The sequence below is a fragment of the Thunnus albacares genome, chromosome 10 (assembly GCF_914725855.1).
Source record: "Thunnus albacares chromosome 10, fThuAlb1.1, whole genome shotgun sequence".
NCBI lineage: Eukaryota > Metazoa > Chordata > Actinopteri > Scombriformes > Scombridae > Thunnus > Thunnus albacares.
In genome coordinates, this window is record NC_058115.1 from 3,071,303 (window position 1) to 3,087,456 (window position 16,154).

At 38.6% G+C, this 16,154-nt stretch overlaps 2 protein-coding genes across 5 annotated transcripts; one reads left to right on the forward strand and one right to left on the reverse strand.

Moving 5' to 3' along the window:
• Positions 1 to 1,016: 1,016 nt before the first annotated feature.
• On the forward strand, positions 1,017 to 5,892 carry hvcn1 (hydrogen voltage-gated channel 1). 3 transcript variants are annotated; one of them, XM_044364279.1, is made up of 6 exons: positions 1,017 to 1,100; positions 2,542 to 2,763; positions 3,078 to 3,182; positions 3,268 to 3,499; positions 4,982 to 5,094; positions 5,370 to 5,892. In XM_044364279.1, the coding sequence occupies exons 2-6, from the start codon at positions 2,590 to 2,592 to the stop codon at positions 5,424 to 5,426; spliced, it is 681 nt and encodes a 226-aa protein (XP_044220214.1). In that variant the 5' UTR covers positions 1,017 to 1,100; positions 2,542 to 2,589; the 3' UTR covers positions 5,427 to 5,892. The 3 variants fall into 3 exon arrangements, with proteins under 3 accessions (XP_044220214.1, XP_044220213.1, XP_044220212.1); XM_044364278.1 differs by lacking the exon at positions 1,017 to 1,100 and adding an exon at positions 1,301 to 1,807; XM_044364277.1 differs by lacking the exon at positions 1,017 to 1,100 and adding an exon at positions 1,302 to 1,557.
• tctn1 (tectonic family member 1) lies at positions 5,828 to 15,490 on the reverse strand. 2 transcript variants are annotated; one of them, XM_044364276.1, is made up of 14 exons: positions 15,157 to 15,490; positions 14,709 to 14,826; positions 13,326 to 13,459; positions 12,855 to 13,006; positions 12,639 to 12,741; positions 10,514 to 10,626; positions 10,203 to 10,223; positions 8,757 to 8,891; positions 8,487 to 8,612; positions 7,797 to 7,882; positions 7,479 to 7,616; positions 7,230 to 7,383; positions 6,505 to 6,636; positions 5,828 to 6,143 (listed from the first exon to the last, which is right to left on the reverse strand). In XM_044364276.1, the coding sequence occupies exons 1-14, from the start codon at positions 15,440 to 15,442 to the stop codon at positions 5,997 to 5,999; spliced, it is 1,845 nt and encodes a 614-aa protein (XP_044220211.1). In that variant the 5' UTR covers positions 15,443 to 15,490; the 3' UTR covers positions 5,828 to 5,996. The 2 variants fall into 2 exon arrangements, with proteins under 2 accessions (XP_044220211.1, XP_044220210.1); XM_044364275.1 differs by having other exon boundaries at positions 7,797 to 7,885; positions 15,157 to 15,489.
• Between the last annotated feature and the right edge of the window lie 664 nt (positions 15,491 to 16,154).

Genomic DNA, 16,154 nt, shown 5'->3' on the forward strand with positions numbered 1-16,154 from the left:
AAACTACTGATCCACACTGCACCGTAGAGGGTGTGTACATGTATGCAACAACTCACATCCTCCACTGACAAGACACACACATGCATGCATACACACACGTTTGTGCAGCTATCCTTGTTTGGACATTGCATTGACTTCCATTCATTGTGGACAGCCTAACGCAAACCGTAACCTTAACCTAACCTCAATTCACACCTTACCCATAACCTTAACCAGGAGCTCAGAAATGACATTTTGCCTCTGTAGGACCTAGCTTTGGTCCCAATGAGGACTACTGGTCTTGACAAGGTCGGTGTTAATACTGGAAAAGGTCCCAATGAGGTAACAAAAACATGCACACGAAACTATTTGAAAAATATGAATCAACATTGTCTTATTGTCATGATGTCAGACGATAGTGTTGATAGATAGATAGATAGATAGATAGATAAATAGACAGATAGATAGATAGATAGATAGATAGATAGATAGATAGATAGATAGATAGATAGATAGATAGATAGATAGATAGATAGATTAAAAAAGCCTGTTTGATACTTAGTGTATTTAGGTAACGTAATGTTAGCTGGAGCCAGTAGAGGGCAGTGTGGTCTAAGGAGGGGTACTAATTGCTGTGTCACATAAAACTACACTAAACTGAGTGCATTGATAAATTATACACATATAGTATGACAGCCTTACTTTAAAGACATGATTATTACTGTTGTGTTTTATATATGCAGCATAATAGTTAGTAGATTCCTGGAATGAATTGAATTTAATCTGAGTTCAATAGTCAAAGCTACTTGATGCAGGACAAGAATCCCTCTTTATTTTAATAAAAATATTGGATTTTACATTAAAGCCTTATGGCAAAACTCATACAGAATACATCATACAGAATCTAAAAAAAACATTGTACAGTATAGCAGGACGGTTTTAATGCATGTAAAAACTAATGGTCAACAATCTGAATCCAAGTGTTTACTGTCATGACAAAAAAAGAGAACGTGATAAAGACTGACAGGATGCCACTCCCCCTATCCTCTTGGGGAAAACGCTCATTGGGGCAGGTCCGTTATTTCACAGCAAACTCCGTCGTGAAATAAGCATATTTAAAGGTAAATGCTCTGCTAACATGCACTTGTATTCTGAAATCAATAACAAACACCTTGTTGAAATAGGTCAGTGGCAGCACTTTAATTCGGCTCATATATAATCTGCTAAAAAGCATTTATACGAAGGTATTTCAATAAAATGTATCAATGCTGCCCGCCGTCTGGTTTTTAATGGATTTGTTGGCGCAATGTTGGGGCCCAGTTTCAATTGTATGTACTTATATGCAGTGTGTGCAAGAAGTGATGAAGACTCTTAAATGTCCGTTCATCATATTCCAGTGTGACATTTCCTCTCCTAAGAGTCAACATTAATCCAGATGAGTAATGTAGTTTGGCAAGAAGGAGAGAACGGGGTTTGGTTTGGAGGCGGAGTTTTCTAGTTGAAGTTAACAGAACTCAGGAGTTTTCCTCAGAGAAGAGCAGTGTGTTAAACTTCTTCAGGGAAAAGTGGAGGAAAAGGGTAAGCCATTAGATCACTAATGTAAAGTAAAGATTTGACTCTAACATGTTAACGCTGAGGCTCCGGATAATCCCCGGTGATTTAACGTTACCGTTACTGTCAGTAAGAATGCTTGCTTGGCAAAATCAACACAGACGGATGTTTTTATCACGAGTTTGAGCAGCTGTGACCCCTGAACAACTGCTAACAGCTAAAACAGATGAAGACAGTTTATCTACGCAAACTGCTACGTTGATTTCTGCAAAATCTGGTAGGAAAGATTACAAATTATTTGCGAGTTTTCTCACATAAGACAGTTTAATGTGTTCATCTGTTTTGGTTCAACATCTACAACGATTACACTTCTCAAATCGGCTGCCTGTCACTTTATATTTAACAGTAATAGTATTATATCTCTTTAGACTCAAAAGCGATTTGCAAAAGTTGAATATGTGCCCTTTGAGATCAAAAATTGATAGGATGGTAAATTGACCGAAAAATGAGTGGAGTTCGGTTTTGTTGTCTGTTTTAGGATATTTTTGCACAAGTCAACAAGGTGGATGGATCATGCTGATATTTTGGTGGATGTTTTTCTGCCACATTGCAAACAATTTTCATGACTTTTTGCCACAGCAAGTAGCTCTTGGCTTATGCTTTTGTCACCAGACTGAGACATATTTTTGCTTTCTCAATAATATGTTGCAAACCTGAAAAAGGAGAAGTGAACTCAGATTGTCTAACATATGGAGAAATCTGTCCAGATGCTGACATGAATTGCACAGCTCAGGGTGGCAAAAAGGGGCCAAAAAAAAAAAGCGTCAGTTTGGCTGTTACTGACCTGCTTTAGTCTTCAAATATTTTTGCTATCATCAATTGGCAGACCTAAACCAAGGTGTTCTTGAAATAACCTTTTCTACATTGCAATTTATAAAGTTATATAAAGAAACTGTTAGGCTTTGAAACAACATTGAATTTAAATGGATACTTCATGTTCTTCCCTCTGAGGTGAGCTGAGGTAGGACGTGGTCCTTTCCTTTCGTGGAGCCTGCTGTCATGGCGAGGTACCTGAAATATTTCACCACTGTGGGTGATGATCAGCCCGTTCAGTTGGATGAAGAAGAGCTGCACCAGGCCAGCGAGGAGCTGGGTCCAGCTACCGGACAGTTTCCAGCAACGTTGACCTTCAGGGAATCTCTGAAAAGGCTCTACAGCTCTGAGCGGTTCCAGGTACGTTCTTTATGCACCTGTTGGTAGAGAACTGTCACAGAACCATTACCCAACTTAATAAAGTGTCAGAAAATAGTGAAAAAGCAAACATCACAACTTCCCACAGGCCAAGGTGATGTCATCAAAGAGCTTGTTTTGTTGCAGTAGTCCAAATCCCAAAGACAGTCAATTAGCCGTCAATCCTCACATCGAGAAGCTGGAACCAATGAATGTTTGGCATTTTTGCTTGTTTCATTGATGAATCTTAAAATAGCTGCTGTAAGAAGGTGTATAAACAGAGGCACCATCTAGTGATTCTCTAACTTTGCTTTCAGGTGGTGGTGGTGATTCTGGTCATCCTGGATGCCTTGTTTGTGCTGGCGGAGCTGCTTATAGATTTGTCAGTTATCAATTTGAAACATGATCACGTTGTTCCTGTGGTGAGACAAAGATTTATCCACTTACTGCAAGAAACCTCACTTATTATTATCAAGACCTTTTTATATGACTTATTGTTCTTCGTAGGTGCTTCACTACCTGAGCCTGGCCGTTCTCACATTCTTCATGGTGGAGCTGGCTGGGAAGCTGTTTGCGTATCGCCTGGAGTTCTTCCAGCACAAGTTCGAGGTGTTTGATGCTGTGATTGTGGTGGTGTCCTTCGTGTTGGACGTGGCCTTCATCTTCCATGAGGACGCTTTTGCTGGGATGAATCTCCTCATCCTGCTGCGACTCTGGAGGGTTGCCAGAATTATCAACGGTAACATTCATTGCTTAAAAGTGTGCACAGGGTGCAGACAGTATAACAGGAACACCTGTGCAACCAGATGCATTTCTAAATATTACCTGTATGAAGTGAATATCCTATTAATATAAAACTATACTTAAAAGTGTTCCTGGTACTTTGTCCACTAGTTGGTCACCTGTTGTGTCAAACTGGTCTATTATATGTCATAAGCTTTAGACCAAAAGCAAGGCAAGCATTCAGGAGAATGATTAACAAGTTTCATATCAAGTATACAGTCATTAATAGTCCTGGTATTTCTCTAAGTAGACAGAGACTGTGACTAATTCATATTTACAATCACACTAGAGGTGTGGCTCTAAGGGGTGGTAATGTCAGACAGTCGGTCCACCACTTTGCTCCACATTGAAATATCTTAAAATCCCCCTCAGTCCTTCAGTTGGACGATTTCTCTGTGCAGAATGATGTGTGTGCAGAGTTTGTTTCAACATTTGTACGTATGAGCATGATTTGTGGCATTGCAACCAGTTTGGAGGCAACTGCCACAAGTGTGATGTAGAAACTTGAAGCTTCCTGTGCATAAACACTGAGAATGGACTTTACAGTGAAGTAGCAGACATCTTTTGTCCAACAACTCAACTTTTGAAAGGAAAAATATTTGCATATTCATATTCTGTTTTCTTTTTTTTTGGTAATTTTATGTAATTCATGTTGGGTATTTAAATTCGTGCAGAATATTAACAAGTAGAGACCATAGACAGATTAGAAACTATAGACCTGCAGGCACTGACGCAAATGATCAGTCAGAGAGCTCATTTCAGCAGGGTTTTCTAATGATATACCATGTCTTTACTTTATTTGATGTTTGTTTAAAGATACCCTCCACACATATTTTAAGATTTATGTACTCTACTATATAATATAATTATATATAATTTGTGTCTAACATAGTTTTTCCACAAAAAAGTTAAATTATCTTGTTAAAATCCTTAAAATAAATTTCCTTCTCCCTTGTTAAAAATCCCAAAGTCTATAAATATGCAAATATATTTAATCTCAAAAGTTTAACTGCTGGACAAAAGTTGTCTCCTACTTCACTGTAAAGTCCATTTACAGTGTTTGTGCACTGGAGGCTTTAAGTTTCCACATCACACTTGAGTAAGTTGAATACTGATTGGCTTCTAAACTATTTGTGATGTCACAAATCCTGCTCGTAGGCCTGCCTCTTAAAACTGAATTTTCAATGAGCTCAGAGAAACTTTCCACTTTCAGCAGATGAATGTGAAAAAAACTCACACATACATCATTCTGCACTGTGATGCTCAAACATCCAACTGAAGGAACAAGAAAAGCATGTTTTTGAGTGGAGGGGGACTTTTAGACTTCCCCTGAGTTTACAAGAAAAAGGTACATCTCAGAGAGAAAAGAAAAGAGCGAAGTCAGCATAATAATTGTAACATCTAGATCTATGGTTGACCATGTCTGAATGTGTTGCAGGGATCCTGGTGTCGGTGAAGACCCGTGCACATCAGCAGATCCACAAGCTGAAGCAGAGCTACGACCACCTTGTCCAAAGAGTCACAGAGCTGCAGGAGCGCAATGATAAACTGGTACTTCCTTACATCTTCTTATGGAATTAGACAAAGGTCAAAGGTCCAGATTTACTGAGATGGTGTAGTGAGGAACGTTTTTGCTCCAGATATGTGGGCAGAGATTGAGATATTGAGGAATTATGACAACGTTTTAATCAAAGTAATTGTTGAGATCTTGGAATGCAGCGACGTTGCTAAAGATAACCTGCCTGTGTAGTGTGTAAATCTTAAAATGTGCACCATGACTCAAGTTCAACAACAAATCGACTCTTCTCTGTCTGCATCTGTTCTAGGAACAAGAGAACCAGAAACTTCAAGCCCTCCTCAAGAAGCACGGCATAGACTTCTGAATCAACAAGCTAACTATTGTGGAGCTACTGTTCAATATGATTTATATCATGTACCTTTCTGTACCATTTGTTTTAAATTTCAGACTGTACATTCCATGATAATCCTGTATTGTAGACCTTATTTGAAGGTTCCTTCTACTTGTTTGCATAACCCCAGGTATACTTACTGCAGAGAAATGATCTTTTTTTATATTTGTTATGTAGCAGTCGATTCATATCCAGGTTTGCCGTTATTGTAGTGATGGAAACGTTACTGGGCAGAACTGCATAGAGCTATAAGGTCATGGCCTTTATTTGCTTGTAAATAACTGAAACCTTCTTGACTGATAATGTGTACATAAAACTAAATTGACATCTTGCTGAGTGACTGTATATTGTGTAAAAAATGAGATTTTAATAAATGAAGTGATTTCATTTATTAAAAAAAACATTTGTTAAATAAAACTTATTTACATTATTCACATTATTCACACAGTATTCCATAGATTAATCACACAGTCTGTGATCTGTATGGTAAATGTCAGCCTACACAGGAGAGTGGAACCTGTCAGGACTGTTATGTAGTGTGCATCACACAAAAGGGAAGAAGAAGTCAAACGGAAGTTTGGCGTTGATGGTGGGTGCAGCTCTGAAACCAGGAAGAGCAGCAGCAGACACCGGTACGAAGGCCACGGAGCTCCTGATTGATAGAAGGCTGCTGCCTCCAGTCAGCAGGGCCTGTGGCAGAACAGACAGTCAGACACGGTACAGATGGTTAGACCACTTCTAGATGTCGGTCTTGAGCTCTGAGTTACAATATAAAGAAACCTGCATGTCTTTTGTTTGTTCCTAAAGGCCTCAGTATGCTTCAAACAAAGTGCTTATCCCATTCTCGAACACCCTTTCCAATAGTGGAATTGTTTTGTTTCACTGCTCTCATCAGCCTGGTTTCCAGCAGCAGCAGGCAGCTGTTTCCAGTGAAAAAGCTCTGATGAAGACATTGTGCACTTCCTGCTCAGCGCCAAACAGCAGCAGTTTGTTTGAAGCATACTGAGGCCTTTAACCTCCAGAGTCCTGCCACAGTAACTGTTCGTCTTACCAGACTGGTGGTGTTGGTTTGGATTACTTCTTTGATGCTCACAACCTGAGCTTGGGGATTCACCAAGGATCCATATTTGGTCCATTCAATTTCTAAATGCAGCGACAATGGGATGTTGCAACTCTGTCCTTCCTGTAAATCACAATCATACTGTTGTATTGTAGCCTCACAGTGTGGTGCATGTATTATATATTTGCTTGCTTGTTATCGACTGTAGTAACACATATGAGTTGATATTAATATCAAGTCTAAATAAGTAGGATGCAATATATTTGAAACTTCTAAGCCTGTCAGGTTTCAATACCATCAAATGGCTTGTGACACCTGTATTCTAAGCCAATGTTTTGTGACAAATGTTTTTACGAGATTTTCAATATTATTATGAACAAATATTCCATGAACTATGTAACTTTTCTGTCAACGTTCAGCAGTATCTTAACTGATTCACTATCTAAGATATCTAAATATCCAGCATCTCACACTGGGCCTGTATTTATATAACTGCTAAAAGTAACATTTTGGACTCAAGTCAAACTTATGTCACATGACTTGCAGGCAAGACTGACTGTATGGACTCCAATTTTCACTGAAAAATTTGAGATGTTATTGACTTGAAATAGGTGTAGGGCTTACTTGCTTATTTGACTTGGCTTGAACTTCTGCAATCAGATTCAGGATTTGACTTGAGACCTCTCTATCTTGGTTGGTATTTTATCAGTGCTTACCCCTGGATTAAAGCTGTTCTTGATGGGCACCCAGTCAAATGGATCGTCTAATGCAGAGTTTCCAAATGCAGCCACATACTGGGGATAGTTTGGTCCTCGCAGAACATCCAGAAGCACCTGGGAAACCAGGGAGCAGTTGGCAGCATCCTCCAGTCTGCAAGGACAAGACAAGTCACCATCACATATTTCTTAAGGACACAGAGTACCAGTAACCTGGAACGTGATGTGTTGAGTGTGAGGATGTCGTGCCTTAATGTGCAGCCAGACACAGAGTCCAGACCAAACAGGACAGGGGAGCGCTGATGTGGACCCTGCAGACAGTCCTGGTCCTCAGCACTGTGGAGAAGAGAAAGCGTGCCTCTGGGGTCAACGCTTCTCACGATCCCAGTGAAGACGTTAAGGACAAATGCTGGGACATGTAGCACATCAGACCATCATTAAACACTGTTAAAGTACCCTTCACTCCCCTGCTACTGCTGCCTAATTAATATCTTACTATTCATATTGGTTCATACTGTTTATGAATCAGGGTGAGAGAATTCCATCTTACAGACAGGTAAAGGATATTCTGCTATTCTTTGTCCCGACACAAGAGGCAGACCCACCACATAACCTGGATTTCCACTGTGGTGGACAGCCACCTCCTCACCATCCTGCTATACAACAGACACATAACTTTCATTAAGTCTCAAGAATCAAACATTTCCTGTATATCATTTTTCATTCGACCACAGCTTTACTTTTACATTTACAGCACTTCTATCTTACTCAAAGTGTGGAGGGATTTTTTTCAACACTCACTGAACAAAGAGTGAAAGGTTAACAAACTTAAACTGAAGCTAATGGTCTTTGCTGCTCTATTAAGAATCTCCATTGTCCAGACATGGGATATACTGTATTGAGCACATTATGAAGGTTTTTACAGAACTGCACTCTGGCATGAAGAAAGCACTTTACTCAGGGTACTAACTTACTAGCTTTTTCTGAAGCTTTCAACCATATCTCACAGTCTTGATTCGACAGCAACTGACAACTGAGAAAACCTCTATCTGTCTGTCTGTCTATCGGCTAAGGACTGTGAGATGCAGTTGAAAGCACCAGAAAAAGGCCAAGAATGAACTGTGACACCCAATTATTAGTAATATTTAAGACTTTCTACATGGTTGTATATGTATATGTAAAAGAAAAATATAAATTTAGAAAAAAGTAACTCTTTTTTCCATTATACATAAAAAATAGCCCGTTGAGTGACACTACCTGGACAAATGTAATATGAAACTCCTGTTCGAGGGGCAGTGTTGTTTCCCGGACAAATCCGAGCACCAGAGACGCCATCACACTCACAATCTGACCAGCTGGGCTGAACTTCATCACATACACAACCTGAGAGGACAGAATGTTTGATTGGTCCAACAATGACTTCTTTTATTTGCAAAACTTTTCATTACGTGTTGTTGTGATAACATGTCCACAATCTAAGCTATACTTTTAGTGTAGTATTGTTCAAATAGTCATGTGTGGGCTCACCTTCAGCACCACATTAGCACACATGGTTGGATTAAGGAGATCAGGGTTGAAGTTTTCTCCTCCGCTGATATTCAGCTCAGTCTGAGTCCCGTCTAGAGACTGCAGGACGACTGAAGCCACCTGCACAGGAACAACCTGCAGCAACACCACCACACCACATATAATCCACCACAGTGCTCATTATGCCTGTTTTTATTATTGGCATCATTGTTATGGATATGATGTTATTATAGAGAGAAATAAAGCACATATTCATTGAAAGGTTTGCACAGGTTTACAACAATAACATATGTGACATAAATAAAAGCAGACAAAGCAGAGCATTTCATCTCTTCACTATGCTGTGAAGAATAGTAAGTGAGAGTGATGTTAAGTGTGATGTGTTGTCAGTGTCAGTGTGACAATAAGTGATAACTTCCTCCTTCTTGGGAACTGAGCATAAAGTTGAGAGAAAAGTCATTTTCCTGTCTTTGCATTGCTACAGTTAACCTCAAAGTGTCTGTGCTAACTTGTTTCACTATGTGGTAAGTTGAAAGACGATGTGTTTTTGGGGTCTGACTATTCTTCTTGCAAACGCAACAGTATCTTGCTAAATTTCCTGGTTAGGTGGAGACTGTGATAAAGTTTTTTGTAGAGTGAGGGTCTCTGGCACAACTTCACCTACTTCCAAGGTGCACGGAGAAGGAAAAGAAGTCTAGAAGTCGCGTCGGTCAACTAATAAAGTTCTTTGACAGAGACTTTTATGCAGCTACCTGATTGTTCAATAGTATTTAATTGCACTTTCATATTCTAAAACTTCCTCCTAGCAGAGTTTCAACACATCAACACTGAGCTGGATGACATTAGGGGATTTGGAGGCTCTATTCTGCATCAAAACTTAATCTAGGGAAGTACGTTTTAATATGAAAAACTTTAACTGGTTATATATTGTATATACAGCTGACATTTGCACTAAAAGAAATATATTATTTTGCACTACATGTACTTTATGAAGTTTGTCATGAATTTGTGCCATTTAACTTCTGATTCTATGAATTTATCATTTTGGTGGGCATGTGATCACTTCTTCAGTGTACATATATAGTAATTGTTGTTTTAAGACAAGGCAGAGGACTGTAGAGCTACAACAAATTATTATTTTCATTATGGATTCATCTGACGATTATTATTTCAATTAACTGATCAATCATTTGACAGAAAATAGTCAAATAAATGGCCAACACATTTCATCCATAAGATATTGGCTTTTCAATCAATCTGGAATCTGGTATTTTGGGGATTTTTGTTTGAAACACAACTTAAATTACTTGATTATCAAAATTGTTGTCAGTAAACGTTCTGTTGATGAATGAGTGTGAATGAATGAATGAATGAATGAAAGAATTAATTAATTAATTAACTGACTCAACATTTCAGAGTTAATACACAAAAAGTAGGCATACTCACTGCAGCATCTTTATTCTTCCCCTGTAGAATGGAAGAGATAGTAGTAATTTAACATATTTAAATTTACATCAACTGATCCTCTTTTTGTAAAGTCCAGATTCAGAAAGGATGGTTGAGGAAAAGTGAACTCACCAAAAAGTAAATGACAACACTTAAAAGAGTGCTCAAGCTGTTTAGTATTGCACTTGCATAAAGTTAGTGAACTCATAGAACTCATACTGTATGTACCTTAAACATCCCTCAATGATAATGTTTGAGAGTGGACTTTTATTTGGATGCACAATGTGAGGCAGAGGAAAGGTGAGACTCACAGCAAAGAGCTGGATGTTAGTGTAGGTGTCCATGCTGAGGGCCGGCAGAGTGCTGCAGTCCTGCTCCAGGACCACACGTCGGGAACACCGGCTGCTCTGCTCCTTCAGGAACGCTGGGGACACGAGCAGGAGAAACACCACTCATAACAAAGAAATATACTAATTTAGCATGTTTGAGATAAGAAATTACATGGAAATAAGATGACAGAAAAAGCTTTTTTTTTACAAAATTGTCTATGTCTATTCCCTTAACTTGTCATGCTTCAGTCTTAAAATCAATTTAAAAATAGCACTCTTAACAAGCTGTAGGTATGAGAAAGATGCTTAACTGATGCAGAGTAAAAAAATGTTATAATTATAAATAATCTTAATGTGATTAAATGAAGTCATGAAGGGTTATGTTTCTGAAGAAGCATGCTGTATACGGTTGTGCTCATAAGTCTACATACCCTGGCAGAATCTGTAAGATATGTACCATTCATGGTGTCTATAGTTGTGACCATAAAGTTCAATTTTGGTCTCATCACTCCAAATAACTTTGTTCCAGAAGTTTTGAGGCTTCTGTTGTTGCTGTTTGGCACATTGTTAGCAGGCTGTTTTGTGGTGTTGGCACAGTAACGGCTTTTTTCTGGCAACTTGACCGTGCAGCCCATTTTTGTTCAAGTACCTCCTTATTGTTCAGCTTGAAACAGCCACATGCAACTTTCAGCTGAAGTTGCATGTGGGTTTTTCTTTGCAACCTGAACTATTTTTCTGGCAATTGTGGCTGAAATCATTGTTGTTCTACCTGACTGTGGCTTGGTATCGACAGAACTCTTCATTTTCCACTTCTTTATCAGAGTTTGAACACTACTGATTGGCATTTTCAAATTTTTGGATATCTTTTTATAACCTTTTACTGGTTTATAAAGTTCAGCTCCCTTTTCTTGCATCTTTGACAGTTCTTTTGCTTTCCTCGTGGCTCAGTATCCAGTACAGTCAGAGCAGCCCTGGATGAAATGTGCAGGGTCTCTAAAGAGCTGAGAAACACATTGACTATTTATACACAGACATTAATTACAATCAAACAAGTCACAGGTGTGGAAACTTACCCTTCATAGCCATTTAAACCTGTGTGTGTCAACGTGTGTGTATATTATCAGGTCAAACATTCAAGGGTATGTTAACTTTTGATCAGGACCATTTTGGTGATTTCAGTTATAATTATGATGTAAAAAGGGAAAATACAATTATAAAATAAATGGCTTCACCTGACTACTATCATTAAATAAAACAAAAGTTTTCAGCATGATCAGTCATATTTTCCAAAATATGGCCGATATTTCACAAATTCTACCAGGGTATGTAAACTTATGAGCACAACTGTACCTCTGATGCTACAGAGGGTAAACCACCCTTGACTGTGTTTCACTTTTATTGTGTTGCACCTTGGACCATGTGTCATATGACAGCCATCATGTCACATGTTCCTGAGTAACCTCTGCAGCTATTATCATAAACATACCACTCTTAACTGACTGGCTGAGAGTTCTAACACTGTTGAAGTGTTGTCATAGTGTTTTAGATTTACTGCTGTGCTTCTGTAATTAGGCAACTTTTTATTATTGTAATTCATTAGAGTTACTAAACAGAAGGTCAACTTCTGTTTACATGAAGCATTTGGACTCTTCTTGTGATTACTTGTGATACATTGGAGATGTGGGTAGTGGTTCTAAGGTCCAGTCAGGCTAAGTTAGCGTAGCTTTTAAAATCATTTGTGATCTCACTGCAGTATATACTTCAATTTAAGGCATTAAAGGAACAATACATGACTTTTGAATAACACATTCTTTCTCCTTTTTCAAATGAAAAGTTACATTTGTAAGCAATAAAACACTGTTGCTTAATTCAATACACTCAGGGGTATCACTGCTACAGCCTCACTTGTTGTGGTGTGACCGCTAGCTTATGGTGACTAATGTTAGCAAACTTTAGATACTGTTGTGTAACTAACATTACAGGATCAGTTTGCTGACTTTATGATTCTTTTCTAGTTGTAATACTGTTTTAGCATTTACCATTGACTCATAATTTGTGTCAGTTTCACAATTCAGCATAGTTTCACATTAATGTGAGCAGTAGCTACCTGCAGGACTGGTGTCCATACAGTCAGCAGTAACACCGGGAGCTGGCAGCCAGAAGATCCCTCTCTGTCCACTCTGTCCTGCTGTCACCATCACGTCTCCATACTGAAACCACACAGCATCAACAGAGGATGAACATATACTAATCTGATGAAAAGTAGGTCACTACAAACAACCAGTTTGAGAGAAACAGACAGAGATTATTAACAGAGACTTGCCTGGTATCCAGATGAGGCCCGGAGCTCTGCAGTAGACACCTGACCACTGATTACCTCTGAGCCGACAATAAAGCTGGTAAATTGTTTAAAGAGCGAGTCAAAGTTTCCGTCAGTTGGAAGAGCAGGCGGGGGATGAGATAATCCATCAACACCTAGACAGAGCAAATTGTTAGCAACTGAGACACACTTGGAGATGGAGAAATAGGTATCATAATGTACATGGCTCCATAGGGCTTGTGTTCCGTATCAGCCTAAAATTCAGCATTACAATGAACTTAAATATATACTAATTGAGCAACTGGTGTAAGTAGAGCTGCAATGATTAATCCGTCAACAGAAAATTAATCATTGGCTATTTTGATAATCAAATAATCGTTTTAGTCATTTTTGAAGCAAGAATGCCAAACATTTGCTGGTTGCAGCTTTTCGAATGTGAGGATGTAATCCAAATAAATACTCTTGATGACTTACGGTTCTGTGAATGAATGCAGAAGATGTCATAATTTGATTCCTTCTGGACAGACGACTGTAGCTCTGAGTATCCATCTATTGTACTCCTTAAAGAGTAGGACGCCACATCACGGCTGCACAGCTGCTTGTTGCCGCTGGAAACACACAAGCAGTTCTTGTTGAAGATCTCCTCCAGTCATGTTTTGCGACATATAAAAATGATCTGCTTTGAATAATATTTATGTCTGACATGTTTTTTTGTTTGTTTTTTACAAAAATAACTGAGATTTAAGGTGAGCACAGAGAAACTTTCCTCCTTCAGCAGATGAATAAAACAATCTCTGTACATACATCATTCTGCACAGAGAACAACATCCAACTGAAGGAGCAAGAAAAACACATTTCTGAGTGGAGGAGGACTTTAAACAAAATAATAAACACATGGGATGAACCTTTACATACTGCAGATATTTCTTATCTCCATTTACAAACCTGTATGAAACATTAAATTGAATGCTCATATTTGCACTGATACACAATGGAAACAGAAGGTCATGGTCATCAACATAGTAGTTTAGTGATGTGCATGTTAATCATAGAGTTGTATTGTTTAAACATCACTTAATTGGGGACTTTAAAAGTGAACTCTAGATTTATATGAATTGACTGTAAATTCCCAACAGCAGAGAGAACCAGACCTTTCTGTCAAACAGGCCTGCATGTGTCTGTTCCTCCATTCTGCCTTTCAGACTGCTGCTAAACTACTAGCAACTCAATATTTTCTACACAGATTTCACATTAAAAGCCTTGCACAGACTCAAATGGCATAATCCCTACCTCTACTGGAAGGCTTTTAATTTGAAATGTCAGCAATGTCTGGACGTATTTTATTCACCTTTAGTGACAGTGACTTAACCATGTTTGGAAAAACAGCAGGCTAAAAGGGAATAGAGCTTTAAACTTTAACTTTCAGTATGACATGACTCTGTTATTGGAAATGTACAGTATGCTGAATTACCCAAGTGAGCTTTTTAAGTAAAAGTGAATCCACCCCTCCTCATTATTGTTTTTTCCAGGGCTTCATTAAAAACCAGCCTTTATTTGTTTGTGCTCAGCCATTATTTGAATCGGCAGCTTTTATTTGAGTGTTTGCAGTAAAAATCAGTGTTTTCTTACTGTACAAACGCTTTCAGGCTCCATGATACTTATGAATCATTGGGACAGATGTTTATTAAAGACGCTGTAGTCTATGATCTTACTTCTTCACACTTTTATTACTTCTTCACTACTACTCAAGGATTAGCTGTATCTCTGCTGCTGAACTGCAGTGACTGGAAACAGTTTAGCTAAATAATCTAGTGTTCAGCATTATTCTGCTCCTTCTGAATCAGCTGGCAGACTTACCTGACAGTGCGCACTGAGCAGCTGGTGAACAGAGCCACCTCCTCACTACACTCTCTGTCACAGCAGCAGTTGATGTCACACACATCCTTGTGCTCGTCACAGGGACACAACCTGGCAACTGACACACACACACACATACACACATGTGTTTATATTATATGTAAATAGCATATATTAGATGTACAGATTGTGCATGTGTGTGCTCTCTTTTTCTATGAAATATTTTATAATGCTATGCAAAAAGAAAAAGGGTATTATATTTGCTTAACTGGCAACAGATGGACACACGTTTGTGGGACTATATAGCCTATGTCTGGCCCCCACAGTAGCTAACTTACATTTTGCCCGGTGAAGAGCCGAAGAGGAAGAGCAGACGTTCTATACGCTTCAGTTTCTATTATAAAGTTATAGAGTTTTAACCAAAGACGTAGCTACAAGTGGTACTTACCGTTCGTGACGGGTGTGAGCAGGTGGCCGGAGGCAGGCAACGGTTCGGCGGGGACGGTCGGCCAGAGCGGGTACTCGGTGCTGCTGTAGCCTGGTGTTGGGGTCGTAGAGTCAGGCTGTGCTGTTGTAGAACTATCCGTTACGTCGTATGTGAAGGTCTGGTCAGGAAACACAGTCGTATTCAAAGTGTAGTTTGTTGTATTTTCGTCGGCAGTGACGGCAGTAAACAAGAGAAATAAACAGAACAGGTTTAAAGCAGACCAAACTACAACAGTTGAGGCCGACATTTCTGTTTAATGGCGTTGCTATGGTTCCTCTTCTTCTTCGTCTATTCTCATGGCGGGTTACTGCTTCTAATGGAGAGTTACCGCCACCTGCTGTTTATGTACAGAATTACTTAAATTCTCTGTCATGAAGCACAGTAGACGAAATGTCAGTGTGTGTATATATATTAATTTGTTATTTTTGTTTAGTTGTGACAACAAAACAATTACATAACAATACATTTTAAAGTGTCAGTTACCCCCAAATAACAAACTCAAAACTGGCATTAAATGCAGATATCCGGTTTTGTGTGTGAAGGTTTTGACACATCAACCTGTTTAACTTTTTCCACCACTTAAATATAATATAATAAATTATTTTTTAAAATTATTATTATTATAGTGGCTACATGATGAAAACAAGACCACTGTAGATCGACCGCACATTGGACCGCACATCGGTCTGCCTCAGGGTCAAATAATCAAAGATTTTTATACAAATTGTAAATAACATATAACCAATACCAGATAAACCCACTCCTGAAAAAAATAGTTAGTAGTAAATTAATTAGTACATTAAAAAGATATAATAAGAAATTTTAAAAAACACTCAAAAAAGCAAAGAAAACAAGGGGAAAACAAAATGAAATGGAGTACGGGAAACCATTCATTTCATTAAAAAGATGAAAATTCCATATCATCACTGAGGTCACAGTGGCATTCAGCTTATCTGAAA